This window comes from Equus asinus, chromosome 22 (assembly GCF_041296235.1).
Source record: "Equus asinus isolate D_3611 breed Donkey chromosome 22, EquAss-T2T_v2, whole genome shotgun sequence".
In the NCBI taxonomy this organism is placed as follows: domain Eukaryota; kingdom Metazoa; phylum Chordata; class Mammalia; order Perissodactyla; family Equidae; genus Equus; species Equus asinus.
In genome coordinates this window covers 13962841-13979666 of record NC_091811.1, presented here as the reverse complement: position 1 = coordinate 13979666, position 16826 = coordinate 13962841, and the positions used below count along the sequence as shown (strand labels likewise).

The window sequence follows — 16826 nt, the reverse complement described above, 5'->3', positions numbered from 1 at the left end:
TACATTTTATAAGATAGGAAAAATATTTTGTACAAATAAAACAGAAACTAATAACTTTAATAGTTAGAAAGAGTCAAAATTCCAGGATTAGAAAGACTTTTGAAAAAGTCATCTGTTCACATGCTCTTCCATCGATTCTCCAATCTCATAGTTGTAATTTCTAAGCAACTAATTTAACTCTTTCCATTATGGGACTAGATCTGTATTTTACTTGGTTGAAAAATGTGTCCCCATAATTTTTACCCTATAATTACTTTCAGTTTGTTCTCTGAGATGTCATACGGAAAACCAAATCATAATTTCACTTGTTAGTCCCTTAAATGTTTCAAGACAATTCCTGATGTCATGAGTCCTTTCTGATTGAGACCCATCATTTTCAATTTTTAGAGCTCTTCCTTTTAATTTCTTGAGGGAAGAGGCTTATGTGCATAATTGGAAGAGGGAGATGCTCAGCAATTGTTTTCTTGACCTGGAAGAGACTAAATGAGGGCAGAAAAATCATAATTAGACATAAAGAACTTGGCAAGATTATAAGACATTGCAAAGGCCTACAGGTAGAGGTTTGAGATTCTGTCCATTGAGATCTTTTGTCAAGGTAGCAGCCACCAGACTTGAGTGATTTATTAGCTCAGTGGCTCTCAAACTCTTTTGTATCGGGACCCCTTTATACTCATTATTGAGGGTCCCAAAGAGCTTTTGTTTACTTGTGTTATATCTATTTACCATATTAGAAATTAGCACAGAATTTTATAATGTATTTATTAATTTAAAAATAACTGGGGCTGGCCCGGTGACCGAGTGGTTAAGTTTGCACGCTCCGCTTCAGCGGCACGGGGTTTCACCGGTTCGACTCCTGCGTGCAGACATGGCACTGCTCATCAGGCCATGCTAGGCGGCATCCCACATGCCACAACTAGAAGGACCCACAATTAAAATATATACAACTGTGTACTGGGGGCTTTGGGGAGAAAATGGAAAAATAAAATCTTTAAAAATATATATATAGCAATAAGCCCAATATATGCTGACATCAGTAATATTTTTACAAAAAATAGCTTTTTCCATAACGAATTTTAAAAATTTAGTGAAAAGAGCACCATTTTTACCTTTTTGCACATCTCTTTAATGTCAGGTCAGAAAGAAGACAACCAGATTCTCATACCTGTTTTTCCATTCAGTCTATTGGATTATATTGTTTGAGTTGAAGTGTTTAAAGAAAATCTGGCCTCACAGAGATATGTCATTGGAAAAGGAAGTACCTTGCAGGCCCTCTGAAAGGGTCTTGGGAATCCTCAGGGGTCTTCATACCCTTCGTACCCTTTGAGCATCCACTGTTTAGATCTTTGCTATACAAAGTGCAGTCCCAAGACCAGCAGAATCAGCATCCTAGGGCACTTGTTAAAAATGGAAAATTTTCACCCTATCCCAGACAGATTAAATCAAAACCTGCATTTTACAATATCCAGATATGATTCATGTGTACATTAAAATTGGAGAAGTTTGAGCCAAAACAGTGCACTTGAGGTCCCTTCCAGTTCTGTATACCTTATTTTTGGTTAAATAAATAAAAAGTAGGCTAGGGGCCAGCCCAGTGGAACAGCAGTTAAGTGTGCACATTCTGCTTCAGTGACCCGGGGTTCGCCAGTTCAGATCCCAGGTGCAGACATGGCACCGCTTGGCAAGCCATGCTGTGGTAGGCATCCCACATATAGAGTAGAGGAAGATGGGCACGGATGTTAGCTCAGGGCCAGTCTTCCTCGGCAAAAAGAGGAGGATTGGCAGCAGTTAGCTCAGGGCTAATCTTCCTCAAAAAAAACAAAAAACAAAAAAACAAAAAAAGGTAGGCTAAATAATGTAATACTAAAATATTATTTGAATAAATTATCATTCCGTCATTCATGGAACCTTTTTCTAGCATTATAAGTAACCAAATTGACTTAGAAATTTAACTCTATTTAATTGCATTTTTTTCCTTCCTTATTCACAGGTTGCTTTTTAAAAAAGCAAAATAATAAGCTGTTGAAAAGATGGAATTGGGACTGACTGGTGGTGTAGTGGTTAAGTTCACATGCTCCACTTCAGTGGCTTGGGGTTCATGAGTTCAGATCCTGGGTGCAGACCTACACACTGGTCCTCAAGCCATGCTGTGGCAGCGGCCTACATACAAAGTAGAGGAAGACTGGCACAGATGTTAGCTTAGCACCAATCTTCCTCACCAACAAAAAAAGAAAGGAAGAAAGGAAGGGGGGGAGGAAGGAAGGAAAGATGGAATAAAAAGTTTGAGTTCTTTAAGTCAGTTGGTAATGTGTTAGGATTCTTAGTTTCTGAGGGTACTGCAGGCAGTGCTTTGTTTTTCCTCTTAGCTGTGAAAATGTAGTTTTGTATTATCTACAATCCATTATTCTGTACTGTCAGTTATTGAATTTCTTATCTGGGAAATGCTGTCTTGATTTCACCAACCTCCGTTCCCATCTTCTGGCATCCAATGAAGAATAAAAAAGGGTTATATCTTTTTGTAATTTTCAAAAGTTTTTCTCGAGTTTTGGGTATGAGATAAATGTGGGGAATTTAAGTAAGTGCCTAGATTATACTATCATTTATATAAGCAATAGTGATGACTGTTGAAATACACCTTGAAGTGTTGTACTTTCTCTTAAGTCTGCTTTGGATATAAATTTAATATTTTAAAGTATATGTTACCATCAACCTTTCTAACCATTGCAGATTTATTAAGGAAATATGGTTGGTTATCCATTGAGAGATCACAGGGCTCCCTAGTGCAAACTCTCCCATGCTACTCCCTCCCTCCCCCTCCCTACCACTCCAGATTTCGGGTTTCAGAGCTACTATGTATACCCTGTTAGCAATCAGCAAACCACGCCCTCCTAAATACACAAGGTGTTCTCTAGGTTTGGCACTAACTTAGAAAAGGGATACAGAGAACAGTCTGTTTTGAACAGTTCAAGATTACCTTTCTAGGTCTGATGACCATGGAACCCTAGTCAGTTGAACCATAAGCTCTAGTTTTCAGTTTCTTTTAAATATATTTTAACAATTATTCACTTACTTAACAGCTATTAACTAGGCATCTTCTATGTGCCAGGTTGGGAATACAACAGTGTTTCATCTTCTCCCACCTTCTAGTAGGGAAGGTAAACATTGAAGTAGTAACTACAGTAAAACAGATGAATTTTATGGACGTAGTGAAGTAGGGGGTTTTGATCTCCTTGAGAGGGTGAAAGACAGTGTTCCTGCAAAAGTACGTTTGAATTGAGAACTTTATTGACCTGCAGTAATGAGGATGCTGAGGCAAATCTGTTTGAAGGAATGAGCCAGTAGTCACAGTCCTCTGGCACTCTTTATCAGAAATTTTTCTAGGATTCTTAGAATAAAGTCATGCCAATATTGTTCTCTCTTCTATGTTCCCACCATACTCTACCTCTGTTTTGTTAATATAATTAAATTGATATTAACTATTGTCCCCCCCATTAGAACTGAACCTCTCAGGACAGGTTTCTTTTTTACTCTGTAGATCAATTTACTACTACATGTCTGACCCTGCAGTGGTACACCACCATGTAAATAGCAAATGATAGCAGTATGTTAATAAATACACATCCTCTGTGCCAGACATTGCATTAAACACTTTGCATATATTATGTAGTTAATTATTCCAACAATCCTGGGAGGGATAAGTACTATTAGTATCAACACTTTATAAAAATAAACAGTCTGCAATTCACCAGGATGGCTAGCCCAAAATTACGTATCTAGAAAATAACAGAGTTCTGATCCTGGATCCCCTGCTCATATCAAAATCCTATACTGAATTCATAAATGTCTATTCCGGTGTCAGTCTGTGACCTGAGGGCTTCTAAACCTGTCTGTGTAAGTGCCGATATGAAGGGCGTAAATGTAGATTATGATTTAATAATTACACTCTATAGTGCACTCATAATAAACTGTTATATGTTGTTCTGTACATGCAGTTCATTCAGTTCTCTTAAGTTTTACTTGCTCAGAGAGGCCTTCCCTGCTCATTCTATCTAAAATGTTCTTAAGTGTGCACACTTCACTTCTAACCCCTTATGGTTTATTTTTCTTCATGGCTTTTATCCCAGCCTTATAGTGTTTATCTAAAGCCCCGATCAGAATACAAATTCTTTGGGTCAGGAGTGTTATTTGACTTGTTATTTGCTGTATTCCGAGTGCTTAGAGTCTGGCAAGTCATAGGCAGTCAGTCAGTGTTTGTGAAATGAATACAGAACTGTAAGAAGCAAAACAAAATTTTATGTTGCTGGTGGAGGAAATGGGCTCTGGAGTTGGGTCTGCTTGAGTTCAAATCCCAGCAACCTTGTTTCCTAGCTGTGATACCATGGACAGGTTATTTAACCTCTCTGAGCCTAAGGTGTTTATGAGGATTAAGTGAGAAATGCATATAGAATGTAGCAAAGTGCCTGACATGCAGTTATCAATCAATACTTACTAGGTATGGTTATTATCATTAACATTGACATGCTTAGTAGTGAAATAAGTTGTCTCTTGTCCTATACTTTTATGCAGAGATAGTCAGCAAATTGCAGTGATTAAAATGTATTTAATGAATTTAAAATAATGTCCAGTTTTAAATGAGAGTGAATGAGCTATTTGTAATCTTGCTTCTTGCCAATCACCTTGCAAAGTGCTTTACTTTTACTATTATTTTAATCGTTTGTATCCTGGCAAATAGATTATATCTTCATTTCACAGGTAAGAAAATAGATTGAGAGGTTAAGTATTTTGCCCAAGGACATGCAGGAGAAATAATAATAAGGTCAGAAACCAAGCATCTCTAACATGACATTAATACAAACCTTAAAATTTTTTTCTTTACCTATTTTTTTGGTAACTTTTTTTTCTAGACCTCAAGGGGAAAAAATCTGAGTAAGAAATTTAGGTACATGGGTAGCATAAGACTGGAATCGCAGGTTTGAGCCTTGTGTAAGGGTTCATGATCCCTGTTGAAGGGAGAAAAATTTCAGTTACCTTCAAAATCTGTCATTGGTAATGAGAATATCCAAATAAGAGTAGTAATGTCCTTAAAGCAATTTTTGTCTGCTATTAAAAGAATAGAAACTACAATAAGCAATGGGATCAGTTTTTTAGATGAAGGATAGTACATTTTTTATATGAAGGATGGAGCAGTACACAAGCTTTCATGTATCCAGAGAGTAATGAGCCTTGGAGAATCATGAGGTAAACTAATTTCCTTTGATAGAGCTAGCTGGATTTGGTAGGGAGTTTGAAGAGGTTTATTTTCCAATGGGATCATAAGGTATGTTCAAATTCCTGTAAACTAATGGTTCATACCAGTAAGAATCTGGCTGGATCCAGCTTCGTAACAACCAAGGTAGAAATAATGGGGATTTTTAATTACTTTGTTTGTGTAATTTGACTTTGTCACTGATTTCATTAGCCTTTGAATTGCCAGGTTTGACCATTCTGTCTGGGAAAAACAGAATTAAAGCAGTTAGGGTGAAATTCCGTTTAGTTTTTATATAACAGATTGCAGTTCACCTTACTTTTTTACAGAAACAAATGAGGTTGATTCCTGATTAGAGTTTGAAACGTTGAGGAAAACTTGGTATTTTTTTCTTTAGCAACTGGAATTTTTTGTGCTATCCCAGAGACCTAAATCCACTGGAATTAGCTGAAACGGTTCCTTTATAAATCTTACAACTGTTTCCATCCAATAAATTTGGATTATACATGTAAAAGAAAACTCTGTGTATCATGGGCTGTATCTTGGGAACATTTTGCGTGATTTTCAGAGTCATTCCATTACTCTACTGTGATTTGATTAAGATTAAAGGCTCTTAATCAGACCGTTAAACTAAACAATTCTGGGTCTTAGGTACTAAAGGACAGTTGTGAAATTCTTATTTCAGAATTTCTCAGAAAAGCTAGTTTTACTTATCTACGCTGAATGTTGATGCATAATTCACAAGTTATTACACTACAGGATAAAAACTGGTAGGATATCGAAAGATGGTTTCTATATTTAAGTACATTATGACAGTATTGAGTTTCTTGGTACCTTGTAAATAATTTATATGCCGAAAGATTCATATAGATAGTTTGTAATTGCTGTTTTCTCATTATAGTATATATGCTTTGAGGTATATCTGGAAAGAAGTATAGGACTCAGTTGGCTAAAAAAGGGAGGAGTAGAGAGTATTCTTGTCAGTAAAAATGTACATGAAGTATTCAGTGAACAAGTAACCAGTTTGACTTATTTTGGGGAGTTAGGAGTAGAGAAGTAGGTAGAAGTTAGATTGTGAGGGCTTTTCACACCAGATTAAGGAAATTAAAAGCACTGTAACATAGACTAGAAGTAATGTTGAACTATACATTGTAGAATCTGGATTCCAGTTTTTGCTTCATCATTTACTAGGCCCTTACACACTGAAATATAGACTCTGTTTTATTCTAGGTGCTGAAGATAATGTGTTATCTAGTAGGTATCTGATACCTATTAAACTAGATACTCCATAGATGGCAGTTGAATTAATTAGAATTAATGAGTTAATTCCAACTTTGACCTGGCATTAATCTCTCTGGCCCACAATTTTCTCATTTGAACAAAAAGGGACTCTCACTCAGGTTCTTTGTAGATCTGTGATCCTATGGCCATCTTCCAGATCTAGAGAACTGTTACCATTTAAAAAAAAAATTTTTTTTTATTGCTTTTTCTCCCCAAATCTTCCCAGTACATAGTTGTATATTTTTTAGTTGTGGGTCCTTCTAGCTGTGGCATGTGGGAGGCCTCCTCAGCATGGCCTGATGAGCGGTGCCATGTCTGCACCCAGGATCCAAACCAGCAAAACCCTACGCCACCGAAGCAGAGCTTGTGAACTTAACCACTCGGCCACGGGGCCAACCCATTACCATTTTTGAGCAGTGTGATGTGAGTTAAATGATGTCAGGTGATTGGAAATGGTTGAAGGTCAGATGATTAAATAAAGCCAGGTGGTTGAGCTGGCCTCAGTGTGAAATACAACTTAGAGATGGAGAGAATGGGATTAGTGAGGCCCATCTTAAATTGGTCTAAGTTTGAAGAGGTGAGGTATTGATAATGTGGACTTCAGTTGTCATAATTGTTATGCAAGAGAAGCAGTGATTCTGAGAGGTAACAAAGAAGCCAGTAAAAATCTCATTTTGCCTGGCCAGAGATCTTTGGCTGTTGGAGGGGCAGTAGGAGTTAGAAGTGTTTACCAGCTGTTCTAAACATTTATCTTTGTTTAAAGAGCTCATAGAGAATAATAGTACTTAAGTATTGTGGGGGTAGAAGCATCCAAGAATGACTATAGTTTCTGTTCTGGATTGTGGAAATAATGATGATACCATTGAAAGAAATAGGGAAATCCAGAGAAAAGCACTGACTTTAAGAGAAAGCAGAATTAGGGGCCGACCTGGTGGCGCAGCGGTTAAGTGTGCACATTCTGCTTTGGCGGCCCGGGGTTCGCCGGTTCCGATCCCGGGTGTGGACGTGGCACCGCTTGGCAAGCCATGCTGTGGTAGGCGTCCCACATACAAAGTAGAGGAAGATGGGCACGGATATTAGCTCAGGGTCAGAGGAGGATTGGCAGCAGTTAGCTCAGGGCTAATCTTCCTCAAAAAAAAAAAAAAAAGAGGAATTGGAGTTTAGACATGTGAACTGTTGTCTGTATGTGAATGGTGTTTTTATTGTATATACTGAAAACTCTTATTTTGATATATAGAAAAGGCTGGTTTTTATAGATCTAGATTTTTTTGCCTACATTATACCTTTGTCCAAAAAAAACTATCTCATTTTGGTTTTGTTTGTTGCCCCGTAGAGTTTAAAAACTTAGCCACATCTTTATGTCTGATAAACCTCTGAAGCAGGGAACAAGGTACCTGTTTTCTAGCTCTTCCATTTTCATTTAGCTAAGCATAGTCCTAAGCAGGCTTGCTCAAACACTTAAGTTAAAGGTAATGTTCAACCCCATTACTGTATTTCTGACCAATTCCTGACATCATAGACCGCCTACTTAGTAGTGATGAATTGTATTGAGCCAGGTATCAGTGGCAACTACTTTGAAATAGCTCCTTAGAATCAGTAGTCATTTCTATAGCCTTTAGAGCAGAAATATTCCTCCCAAAGTTTCCAAGCCCTTATCTTACGCCACTTTTGTTGAGTAATTGAAGCGTTAGTACCTGCTGTCTTGATGGGGATTCAAGCTTACCAAATTACAAGGGATAGGACTTTATTCTGTTACCCATTATAACAATGCAATGAACAGTGTTCTTTTCTGCCATTTTTGTTAATGCCATGAAGAAAAACCTTTCCTTAATCCCTAAAATCAAAGTAGTAGTTATTTGGGTTCATTGAGATCTTCCTGGCAAATAGAAATGTCTTTAGGTAGATGTGCATATTGAGGCTTTTAATAAGTCTCAGTAAGCAAGAAGAATAAATTCTTACCACTTCTGTTTACAGCTGTTTATTTTTTTTTTAATGTACCATAAGAGAGGGTAAGGCAGTTTACCTTAATATCACTACTTTTTAAATTAGGTAAACAGAGGAACTATTATCCATACTTTTCAAGTGGGTTTAAGGGATATGGCCCAGGTCACACAGATTTGCTATATGAGAGATTGAACTGAGAACCCAACGCCAGTGTTGTGATTTCCTTGTCCAGTGTTCTTTCAGCTACAGATTCTGAGTTTACCTTTTGGTCGTTGAACTCAGTCCCCATTTGCTCTTAAAAGCACAGTTTCAACATAATTATGGGGAAGGGAGTGTTTAGATAAATAGATTTCTAGTGTAGATTTTGATGTCAAGGAGGCAGAACCTGTGGATGTAGTGGGTGGAGCTTTGAATAAGTAAAAATCACATTTTGCTTGTCCAGAGGTCTGTTGCTGTTGGCGGAGAAGCAGGAGGATTAGTAGAAGAGTTTCCCTGCCGTTCAGCATTTAGTGTTGTTTAAAGAGCCGATCTAGAATAAGAAGATTGTTGTCTGAGCAGAGCAAATTCTTGTCTGAAAGTTGAGGAAAAATGGCTAGTGGTAAACAAGAAACTTTGCTTCAGTCTGATTTTGATGTCTGTTTTGCTTATGCTGTGGGTTAATGTACTCTGTTAATTTACGTCTTATCCTTTTCCCTCTAACTGTAACAAGTCTATCTTGCCTTTTCTAATGGATTTTACAAAGAAAGATTTTTGCTCAGTGTTTGTCATCGTAAATTCTCATTGCTGCTGCTGCCCTCAAAAGGATTGTGTAAATGAGGTGGGTAAAAATTTCCAGTATATACAGAAGGTATATTGTAGTCATTTGATGATAGGTATAGAAAGTTTCAGTTCAAGTATTGAAATTGTTTACTTCAGAATGCTTTTTAAGATATTTGAAGTTTTGTAGTTTAGTTGAAGTATATTTTGTGTGAGGAGGAAGGAGGCTTTTCTCAATTCTGTGTGGTTAGGAAAAGTTTTATTTCGTGAAAGGATAGTTAAGTGTTACCGTAACACATTTGAAACTTAAGCTTTTAAGAAGCAAGTGCTGACAGTTTTTAAGAACTAGAACATTGAACGAGAGAATACCATATTACAACTCACTTTTCCAGCTGATTAGTTGGTAAACCATAAGTATATAGAATTCAAAGAAAAAGTCAGCGTCTATAAAATGCATGTGTATGTTTTTAGTTTTTCTTAATTTAAATAAAGCAACATTTTTTATCTTGTATCAACTCTTGATGTGCCCTTGGGGAGTCACAATTGCTTTTTTTTTAATAGTCCGTTTAAGATTGCACAAAAGTGGCCTTTGTTTTTTGTTTTAAGAGAATACATAATTTTTTGTAACCCCAAAAGTATCTTAAATGGATATACATTAGATGTTCAAGAAGTACTTTTGTTTAATGCAGAGAAACATGCTATTGTCCCATGTCAAAAAGCATAATATGGCACTACTGCCTAAAGAGAGATCCTGTGAATTACCAAAGAAAGAGAGAATATTTCTAGAGCCTGTGAGTTGCTAGCTCTGGAAGAATGGAGTGAGAGGATGTGTTTTTCATTAACTTAATGTTTCTTGTTTTCTTGTATGTAAAATATTAGCCCAATTTATCTACCTTAGTATTCTTTTCTGTTTTGTGTTTTTGAACCTCATTCAGAATAGATGAAGAAAACTGCTTTTCCAGCAGTCAGAACAAGACTGAAATAGGTCTGCATGTGGCTAAATCAGAGAATAAAGGAAAGGGGGGACATTTGGAGAATTTTTAGGCTCTAGTTATTGTTTGTTGAAGTATATGAACTAAAAGGAAAAAAGATAGTCTTTTATTGTTAAAACATTCTCTCATCATTACTTTGTTCTGTTAGGTCCTTAAAATCATGTTTTAGAATAATTTAGACCAACTTGTTTTTAAGAAAAATATCAGTTATTAAAAAATACATTGATTTCTCTCATGTCTTAAGCACAAGAAGCCTATGAGTGTGAGAAGTATATCACAAGCTGTACTTGTTTATTTTTAAGCAGATTTGTGTTATATGTCCCAGATGACTTTTTTGTAGATCACTCTCAGGGTCAGTGAAGTTGCGTACTCATTTTTATGTTTTTTGGGTCATTTTTAATATACAATCCTTGTATATTCTTTTTTTTTTTTTTTTTGAGGAAGATTAGCCCTGAGCTATCATTTGTGCCCGTCTTCCTCTATTTTATGTGGGACGCCTGCCACAGCATGGCTTGACAAGCGGTGTAGAGGTCTGCACCCGGGATCCAAACCAGCGATGAACCCCGGGTCACTGAAGCGTAATGTGCTAACTTAACCACAGCACCACTAGGCTGGCCCCTACAATCCTTACATATTCTTGCGTCTTCCGAAATGATTCAGAATACCTCTGCTAGATATTTTGATAATCCTGGCTTCTTGATGGTAGCTAACCGGTAAAATTTCTTCTTACCTTTCTCGTTATCTTAAGTGGGTAACAGTAAGCAGCCTTAATCTTTTAAAACTAGTTGGTGGCCTGGTAAGGTGTATCTCAGTTTTATTGGATACCTTGGTACCTGCAATACGTTTTTTAAGGCAGCAGTGGCATCTCAATATGTTGTATAGCATTGGTATGGAATTTTCTATACCTAAATCTTGGTTATACCTTGAGAAAGCAGCTTAACCTAGTAGATTCAGGGTGGTATATGATGCACAGTTACGGGTTTTGCTATTATGACCTTATATCTCATTTGTTCAACTAGTATTTCTATTTGTAAATAGGAATTCCTATTTGTAAAGTCATGAGTGTTGTATAGGTTTGCATGGGTAGGATTAATAAGAGGATTATTTATTTTTAAGGCTAACCAAGGATGAGAGCAGGTTTACCATGGATCTTGGTGATTATTTTTCAAGAGAATTCTTCACTTCCTTTTAACCCTAAGCTTTATTATCTTTGGTGATTGTCTTTGAAGTCAAAGATGGCCTTAGGTCAGCAAACTCAATAATTCAAAGAGCTTTCAACCTAGATACTACATTTGATTCTAGCTACCATGAGTATAGGTAGGTAAGTTGGACAGATTCCCCATTTGCTAGACAGGGAATCTGAAGCTCATAGCTTCTTCTTATCCAATTCACACTGAATTCAAGTATTCTGTTCCATCCCTTCATCTTTCGAATATGACTATGCTAAATTGAAACAGAAGAGTATTTTCATATAGTCAGTATGTGTGTGCTTTTATTAACTTAATATGTACAGTTTTACTGCGAGAAGGCCAAACTACATTCCCCTAAAATGCATGTGTTTATGGAAGAAGGAACGTATTTCCTAATCATACTCTATATTCTCTCTACCTACTTTCCTGTAACATTTGGAATGTCTCTGCATGCAAAGGCCAACTGTGTGTTGCAAAGAACAGTCTTTCAGATAATTTTCTGCCAATAGTGAATGTTCTACAACTTAATATAGATTGCTCTTCCCATTATATTTATAAATAGCATCTTAAAAGTTTGCTTTTACACAGTTTTTCATGTTTATTGTGGAAAATTAAAAACAAATACAAAACAATCTCCATTGTTTCTACTACCAGAGAACTTTGAGTGTGCATGATTTATTTTTTTCTTAAAATAGTTCTTAGTTCTGCTTGCTCAATTAAAGCAGCCTTTTCCTTCAGCAGCCTTATTTTCTTGTTTTCATTAGAATTACTATGTGAAGACAAAGACCAGTTGAGAAAACTTAGCTGGATTTGAAAACTAAGACTGAGAAAAATACAAATAGTAGTCTTTGTAGTCATTGCTCAGAAACGAACCTTTTAATTACATGGATTTAACTTTAGTGTCGGCCCTACTAGACAGCTCCTTGCTGTGGGAACTTAGCCCTAGAGGTAGAATCCTCCAAATCAGAACTTTTGAAGAATGCAGTGAGTAATTATAATGAGAATTATCCCACACAACTCTGACTTTCTAGAGCTAACCATTTGATGTATTTCATTTTGATCTATGAGAGGTTACACATTTCTGTGACTTATCAAGTTATCATCATTAATTTTGTTTTAATACAGTCATGCATTGCTTAGTGATGGGGGTATGTTTTGAGAAATGTGTTGTTAGGTGATTTTGTCGTTGTGTGAGTATCAGAGTGTACTTAAACAAACCTAGATGGTATAGCCTACTACATACCTAGGCTACATGAGACTACCATTGTATATGCAGGTCCATCCTTGATCAAAATGTCATTATGCGGTATGTGATTGTGTATGTTGTCACTGAGACTGTAGATGATTAGAAGTTATTTTAACTTTTCTGCTCCCTCCCCCCTATTTCCCATTCCCTGCGATCTTTGTATATGAATTTATAGTGCCACTTGGACAGTACGCCAGTGTAGCTACTTCAGCTCAATCCGTATCATTAGATGAGGTGGGAATAGGTAATGAGATATTTTTTCCACACCACCTCTCAGATAGGAGTGTTTTGTTGCTTTTATGTCTTATGTATATTTTTCATACATTGTTGAAATTTTTATTTGCAAAGAATTTGCACTTTGTGAAGATTCTAAAATATCACTGTGATTCTATTTAGTATAACATGTAGTAGTGATAGTGAGTTTTCTTCTGAAATTGATTAGAAAACTTGTCTTTCATATAGGTCTGATATATGTCTTTCCATTTTATGTTTCATATGTACAAGACAATTGGCTCTTCAGTTATCATGCCAAACCAATCCAAATCCTTAACTCCTCCTGTACTTTTGACTTTATTAAAGGGTACTTTGTATAATAATAGAATACCTGCCAATCTAAGCGTGTGAATTTATGCTCACACATGGGTTGACTGTTCAAAATAGTTAAATGCTGTGTTGATTAATGTGTTAGAGAACAAGATTGAACAAAAAATCTTCTAACCGGGGCTGACCCCGGTGGTGCAGCGGTTAAGTTCGCATGTTCCGCTTCGGCAGCCTGGGGTTCGCCGGTTCGGATCCCAGATGCGGACATGGCACCACTTGGCAAGCCATGCCGTGATAGGTGTCCCACATATAAAAAGCAGAGGAAGATGGGCATGGATGTTAGCTCAGGGCCAGTCTTCTTCAGCAAAAAGAGGAGGATTGGCAGCAGATGTTAGCTCAGGGCTAATCTTCCTCAAAAAAAGGGAAGGGGGAAAAAAAGATCTTCTAACCAATTAGAATATTTGGCCTTCTTTTTAACCAATAACTTCCTTTACCCGAAACAGCAGAAGATATTGACAACAGCCTAAATTTTTCCCTAGCCACCTATAGAGGCCGTGGAAGTTAAGTCAGCCCACTGTCTAACCATTCCTTGTTGTTTTCTTATGGGAGCTAAATTGCCCTACCCAGCTCTGACTGCATAAATCAGCTCCTGCAGGCAAATCAGAAAAAAGGATGGTAAGAAGGCAATCTAGTAGAACCTTAAGAGGCAATAAAAATGAAAGTTCAAAGGCCCTGCATCCGTTAATGTGTATCTGTTGCTATTTTTATGATTTTCAGGGGGTGAAGCCAGCCAGTTTTGACAAAGTAGCAATTCCTGAAGTGAAGGAAATTATTGAAGGATGCATACGGCAAAACAAAGATGAAAGGTAAGTTGCCTCTTTTGTCCTGGGTATTGCTTAAGCAAAACCTAAAATGTAATATGCTCTGACTACAACACTCAGTCTAAGGTATATTTAATGTTAGTTGTGATTAGTTTCTACATTTATGTCACATAATATCTTTAAAAGTAGAATTCTTTCCATTGAAGGTAGTATTCATATTTGATACGCTGAAATTATGTGTAATGTGGTGTAGTAGAGTTTGAGTAAACCAGAACCACCTTAAACATAGCTACTACAGTCAGGGAAAACTACTTGTAGCGTCAGCGTGTTTTATAATACTCAGTAGCGTTCAGTCTCTAACACAGCAGATCTGTTCCTTAGTCTTCTACTCATTGAATTCTAAAAGGTGAAATAAAATCTTGGCTATTTAAAATCAAGTCAACTATACAAGTCTTGATTTGCTGTCATTAGGCCAGAATTGAAGAAGAGCAAAACATCAAAATTCCTTTGAGTTAAAAGAGACGACTTCGTCCAAAGCTTAGGAGATCTGGCTTGGTCGTTTGTACTAACAGAAGACTTTTCTCAGAGGAGTAGCAAGTATCTGATCTGCCATATAGCTGATTCATCACCCATTAGGTATGGCAAAGGTCCAGTGTCTGTTTTTGAAAAATAATCTACCTTCACCATAACCCCTCAGCCTCCAAAAAAGAACAAATTAGACCAGCCAGTACAAATAAAAATTGTAAATTGAGCATAATCTACCTCCTGAAGAATGTAAGCAATCAGGTATATCAACCAAATTAAAGAATTCCATATCTTCACTTCTCCAGTCTCATTCTTTTCATAACCTTGTTATTTGGAAGAGCTTTTTAGTAGAAATTTAATTTGGGTTTCTAGTTTTATATACCCTGATTGGAAAGGAGAGTCCTTAAGACCTTTCTTTCTTTTTTGTTTTTTTTTTTCACTATAAACAAAGGAATATTTGTTTTGAGTCTTAGAACCTATTACTCTGTTTCTTTTCTGGATGAAAGTTTACCAGATTACTGGTATTTTGAAACCATTTATCTAAAGAAGATTATTCCACAATCAGACTTCTGCTTGCCTAGTACACAAATTGTTGAACAAGGAATTGAGAGAATTTATTGGGGTAAATAAAGTTTGCTATAGTAGAAGGTATTGAAAGATAGCTAATTGGATATTGGTCAAGGATCAGATGAGATCATATACATAGGAGGATTTTTGTTACCTATAAATGTTAACTATTTTTGTTAACTATAAATAAATATATATATAAACTATATAAATGATTATGTGGCATTTTGAAGCTATGATATTCTATGTATTGCTGTTATTAGTACACTTAACTAATATGAGATTAGATCATTAGATTAAAAAAGGATCATTTCAGCTTTATTCATAAATGAGATTGTTATGATGTTCTGTAACTTAGAGTGAAACTCTATAATCACTATTCAAATGGAGCAATGTAGAAATGAGTTATAAAATTTCCCTCATTTTTCTTTTCACAGTCTTTTTTCATTATTCCAAGCATAACAAATATTAGTCACACTTGAAAATTATCTTTTCAATCTAATAGGATTTTGTTTTTGTTTCTTTTCCCTCTCTTTGGAAGATATTCTATCAAAGACCTTTTGAACCATGCCTTCTTCCAGGAGGAAACAGGGGTGCGGGTAGAATTAGCAGAAGAAGATGATGGAGAAAAGATAGCCATTAAATTATGGCTACGTATCGAAGATATTAAGAAATTGAAGGGAAAATACAAAGACAATGAAGCCATTGAGTTTTCCTTTGACTTGGAGAGAGATGTGCCAGAAGATGTTGCTCAAGAAATGGTAAATTAACACTAATCAGCTGTTTAAAAATTGTTGCAGATTTATATACATTGATATTGTTTAGTAAAAAAGCAGTTTATGAGGCAGTATGTATGGCATATCCCACTGATATAAAATTGTGTTGATTAATGGGCCCCAAATTATTTTTATTTAAGGAAAAGATCTACAGACATAGATATGTATAAATATGGATACATGAGTGGATTAGATAGATAGATAGATAGAACAAACTATAATGCATTCTGAAGTAATTTTGAAAGTGGGTAAGGTTGAATGATTCCTGATTTATATAAGCCTATTTAGTTAGAATGACAAATTATGTTTTCTAAATATTAATACATTAGCCTTTGATCAGTCATCTGGATAAATTGTATAAATAGATCGTAAATTATTTTTACTTTGAAGGGAGTTTTCAAGATCAATTTTTAGTTGGCAGCCTTTGGTGAATCATTTTTTGAAGGATGTCTAAAAGACTACTTTTCAAGAAGGAAGTACTTCACCAATTTTAGGCTTGCTATAGTACCTAAAATAGCCATTACTATGCAAAGATACAGACTATCTCTATTAGAATTTATAAGAACCATTTAGTAGTAGTTGCCTCTGAGAAGTAGTCAGGTATGAAAGAGATTCTTATTTTTAATTTTTAGTTTTTTATAACTGTTTGAGAGGTTCCTTTTTCCCCCCTCCCAAAGACCTAGTACCTAGTTGTGTATTCTAGTTTTAAGTTCTTCTAGTTCTTCTATGTGAGCCACCGCCACAGCATGGCTACTGACAGATGAGTGGTGTGGTTCCACGCCCAGGAACCACACCTGGGCTGCCAAAGTAGAGTGCACCGAACTTTAACCACTAGGCCATCAGGGCTGGCTGTGTTTTTTTGTTTTTTTTTTTTTTTAACCCTTCTTACTTTTACCACAGTTGTTTTATCTAGTTAAGTGGTTGCCTAGTGAAAGGAAGTAAAAGC

The 16826-nt window shown here is 36.2% G+C and overlaps 1 protein-coding gene across 31 annotated transcripts in view; it reads left to right on the top strand.

Annotated features, from left to right (window-relative positions):
• Window positions 1-16826, top strand: part of WNK1 (WNK lysine deficient protein kinase 1) — a 176511-nt gene that overhangs the window by 94855 nt on the left and 64830 nt on the right. For all 31 annotated transcript variants that reach the window (XR_011497047.1, XM_070494743.1, XM_070494744.1 and 28 more), the window contains exons 5-6: window positions 13969-14057; window positions 15646-15865. Coding sequence is in view for 30 of the 31 variants with exons in the window: in XM_070494743.1 (XP_070350844.1) it covers window positions 13969-14057; window positions 15646-15865 (309 nt within the window). In the remaining variant the exon portion in view is untranslated. The remainder of the gene's footprint in view (window positions 1-13968; window positions 14058-15645; window positions 15866-16826) is intronic.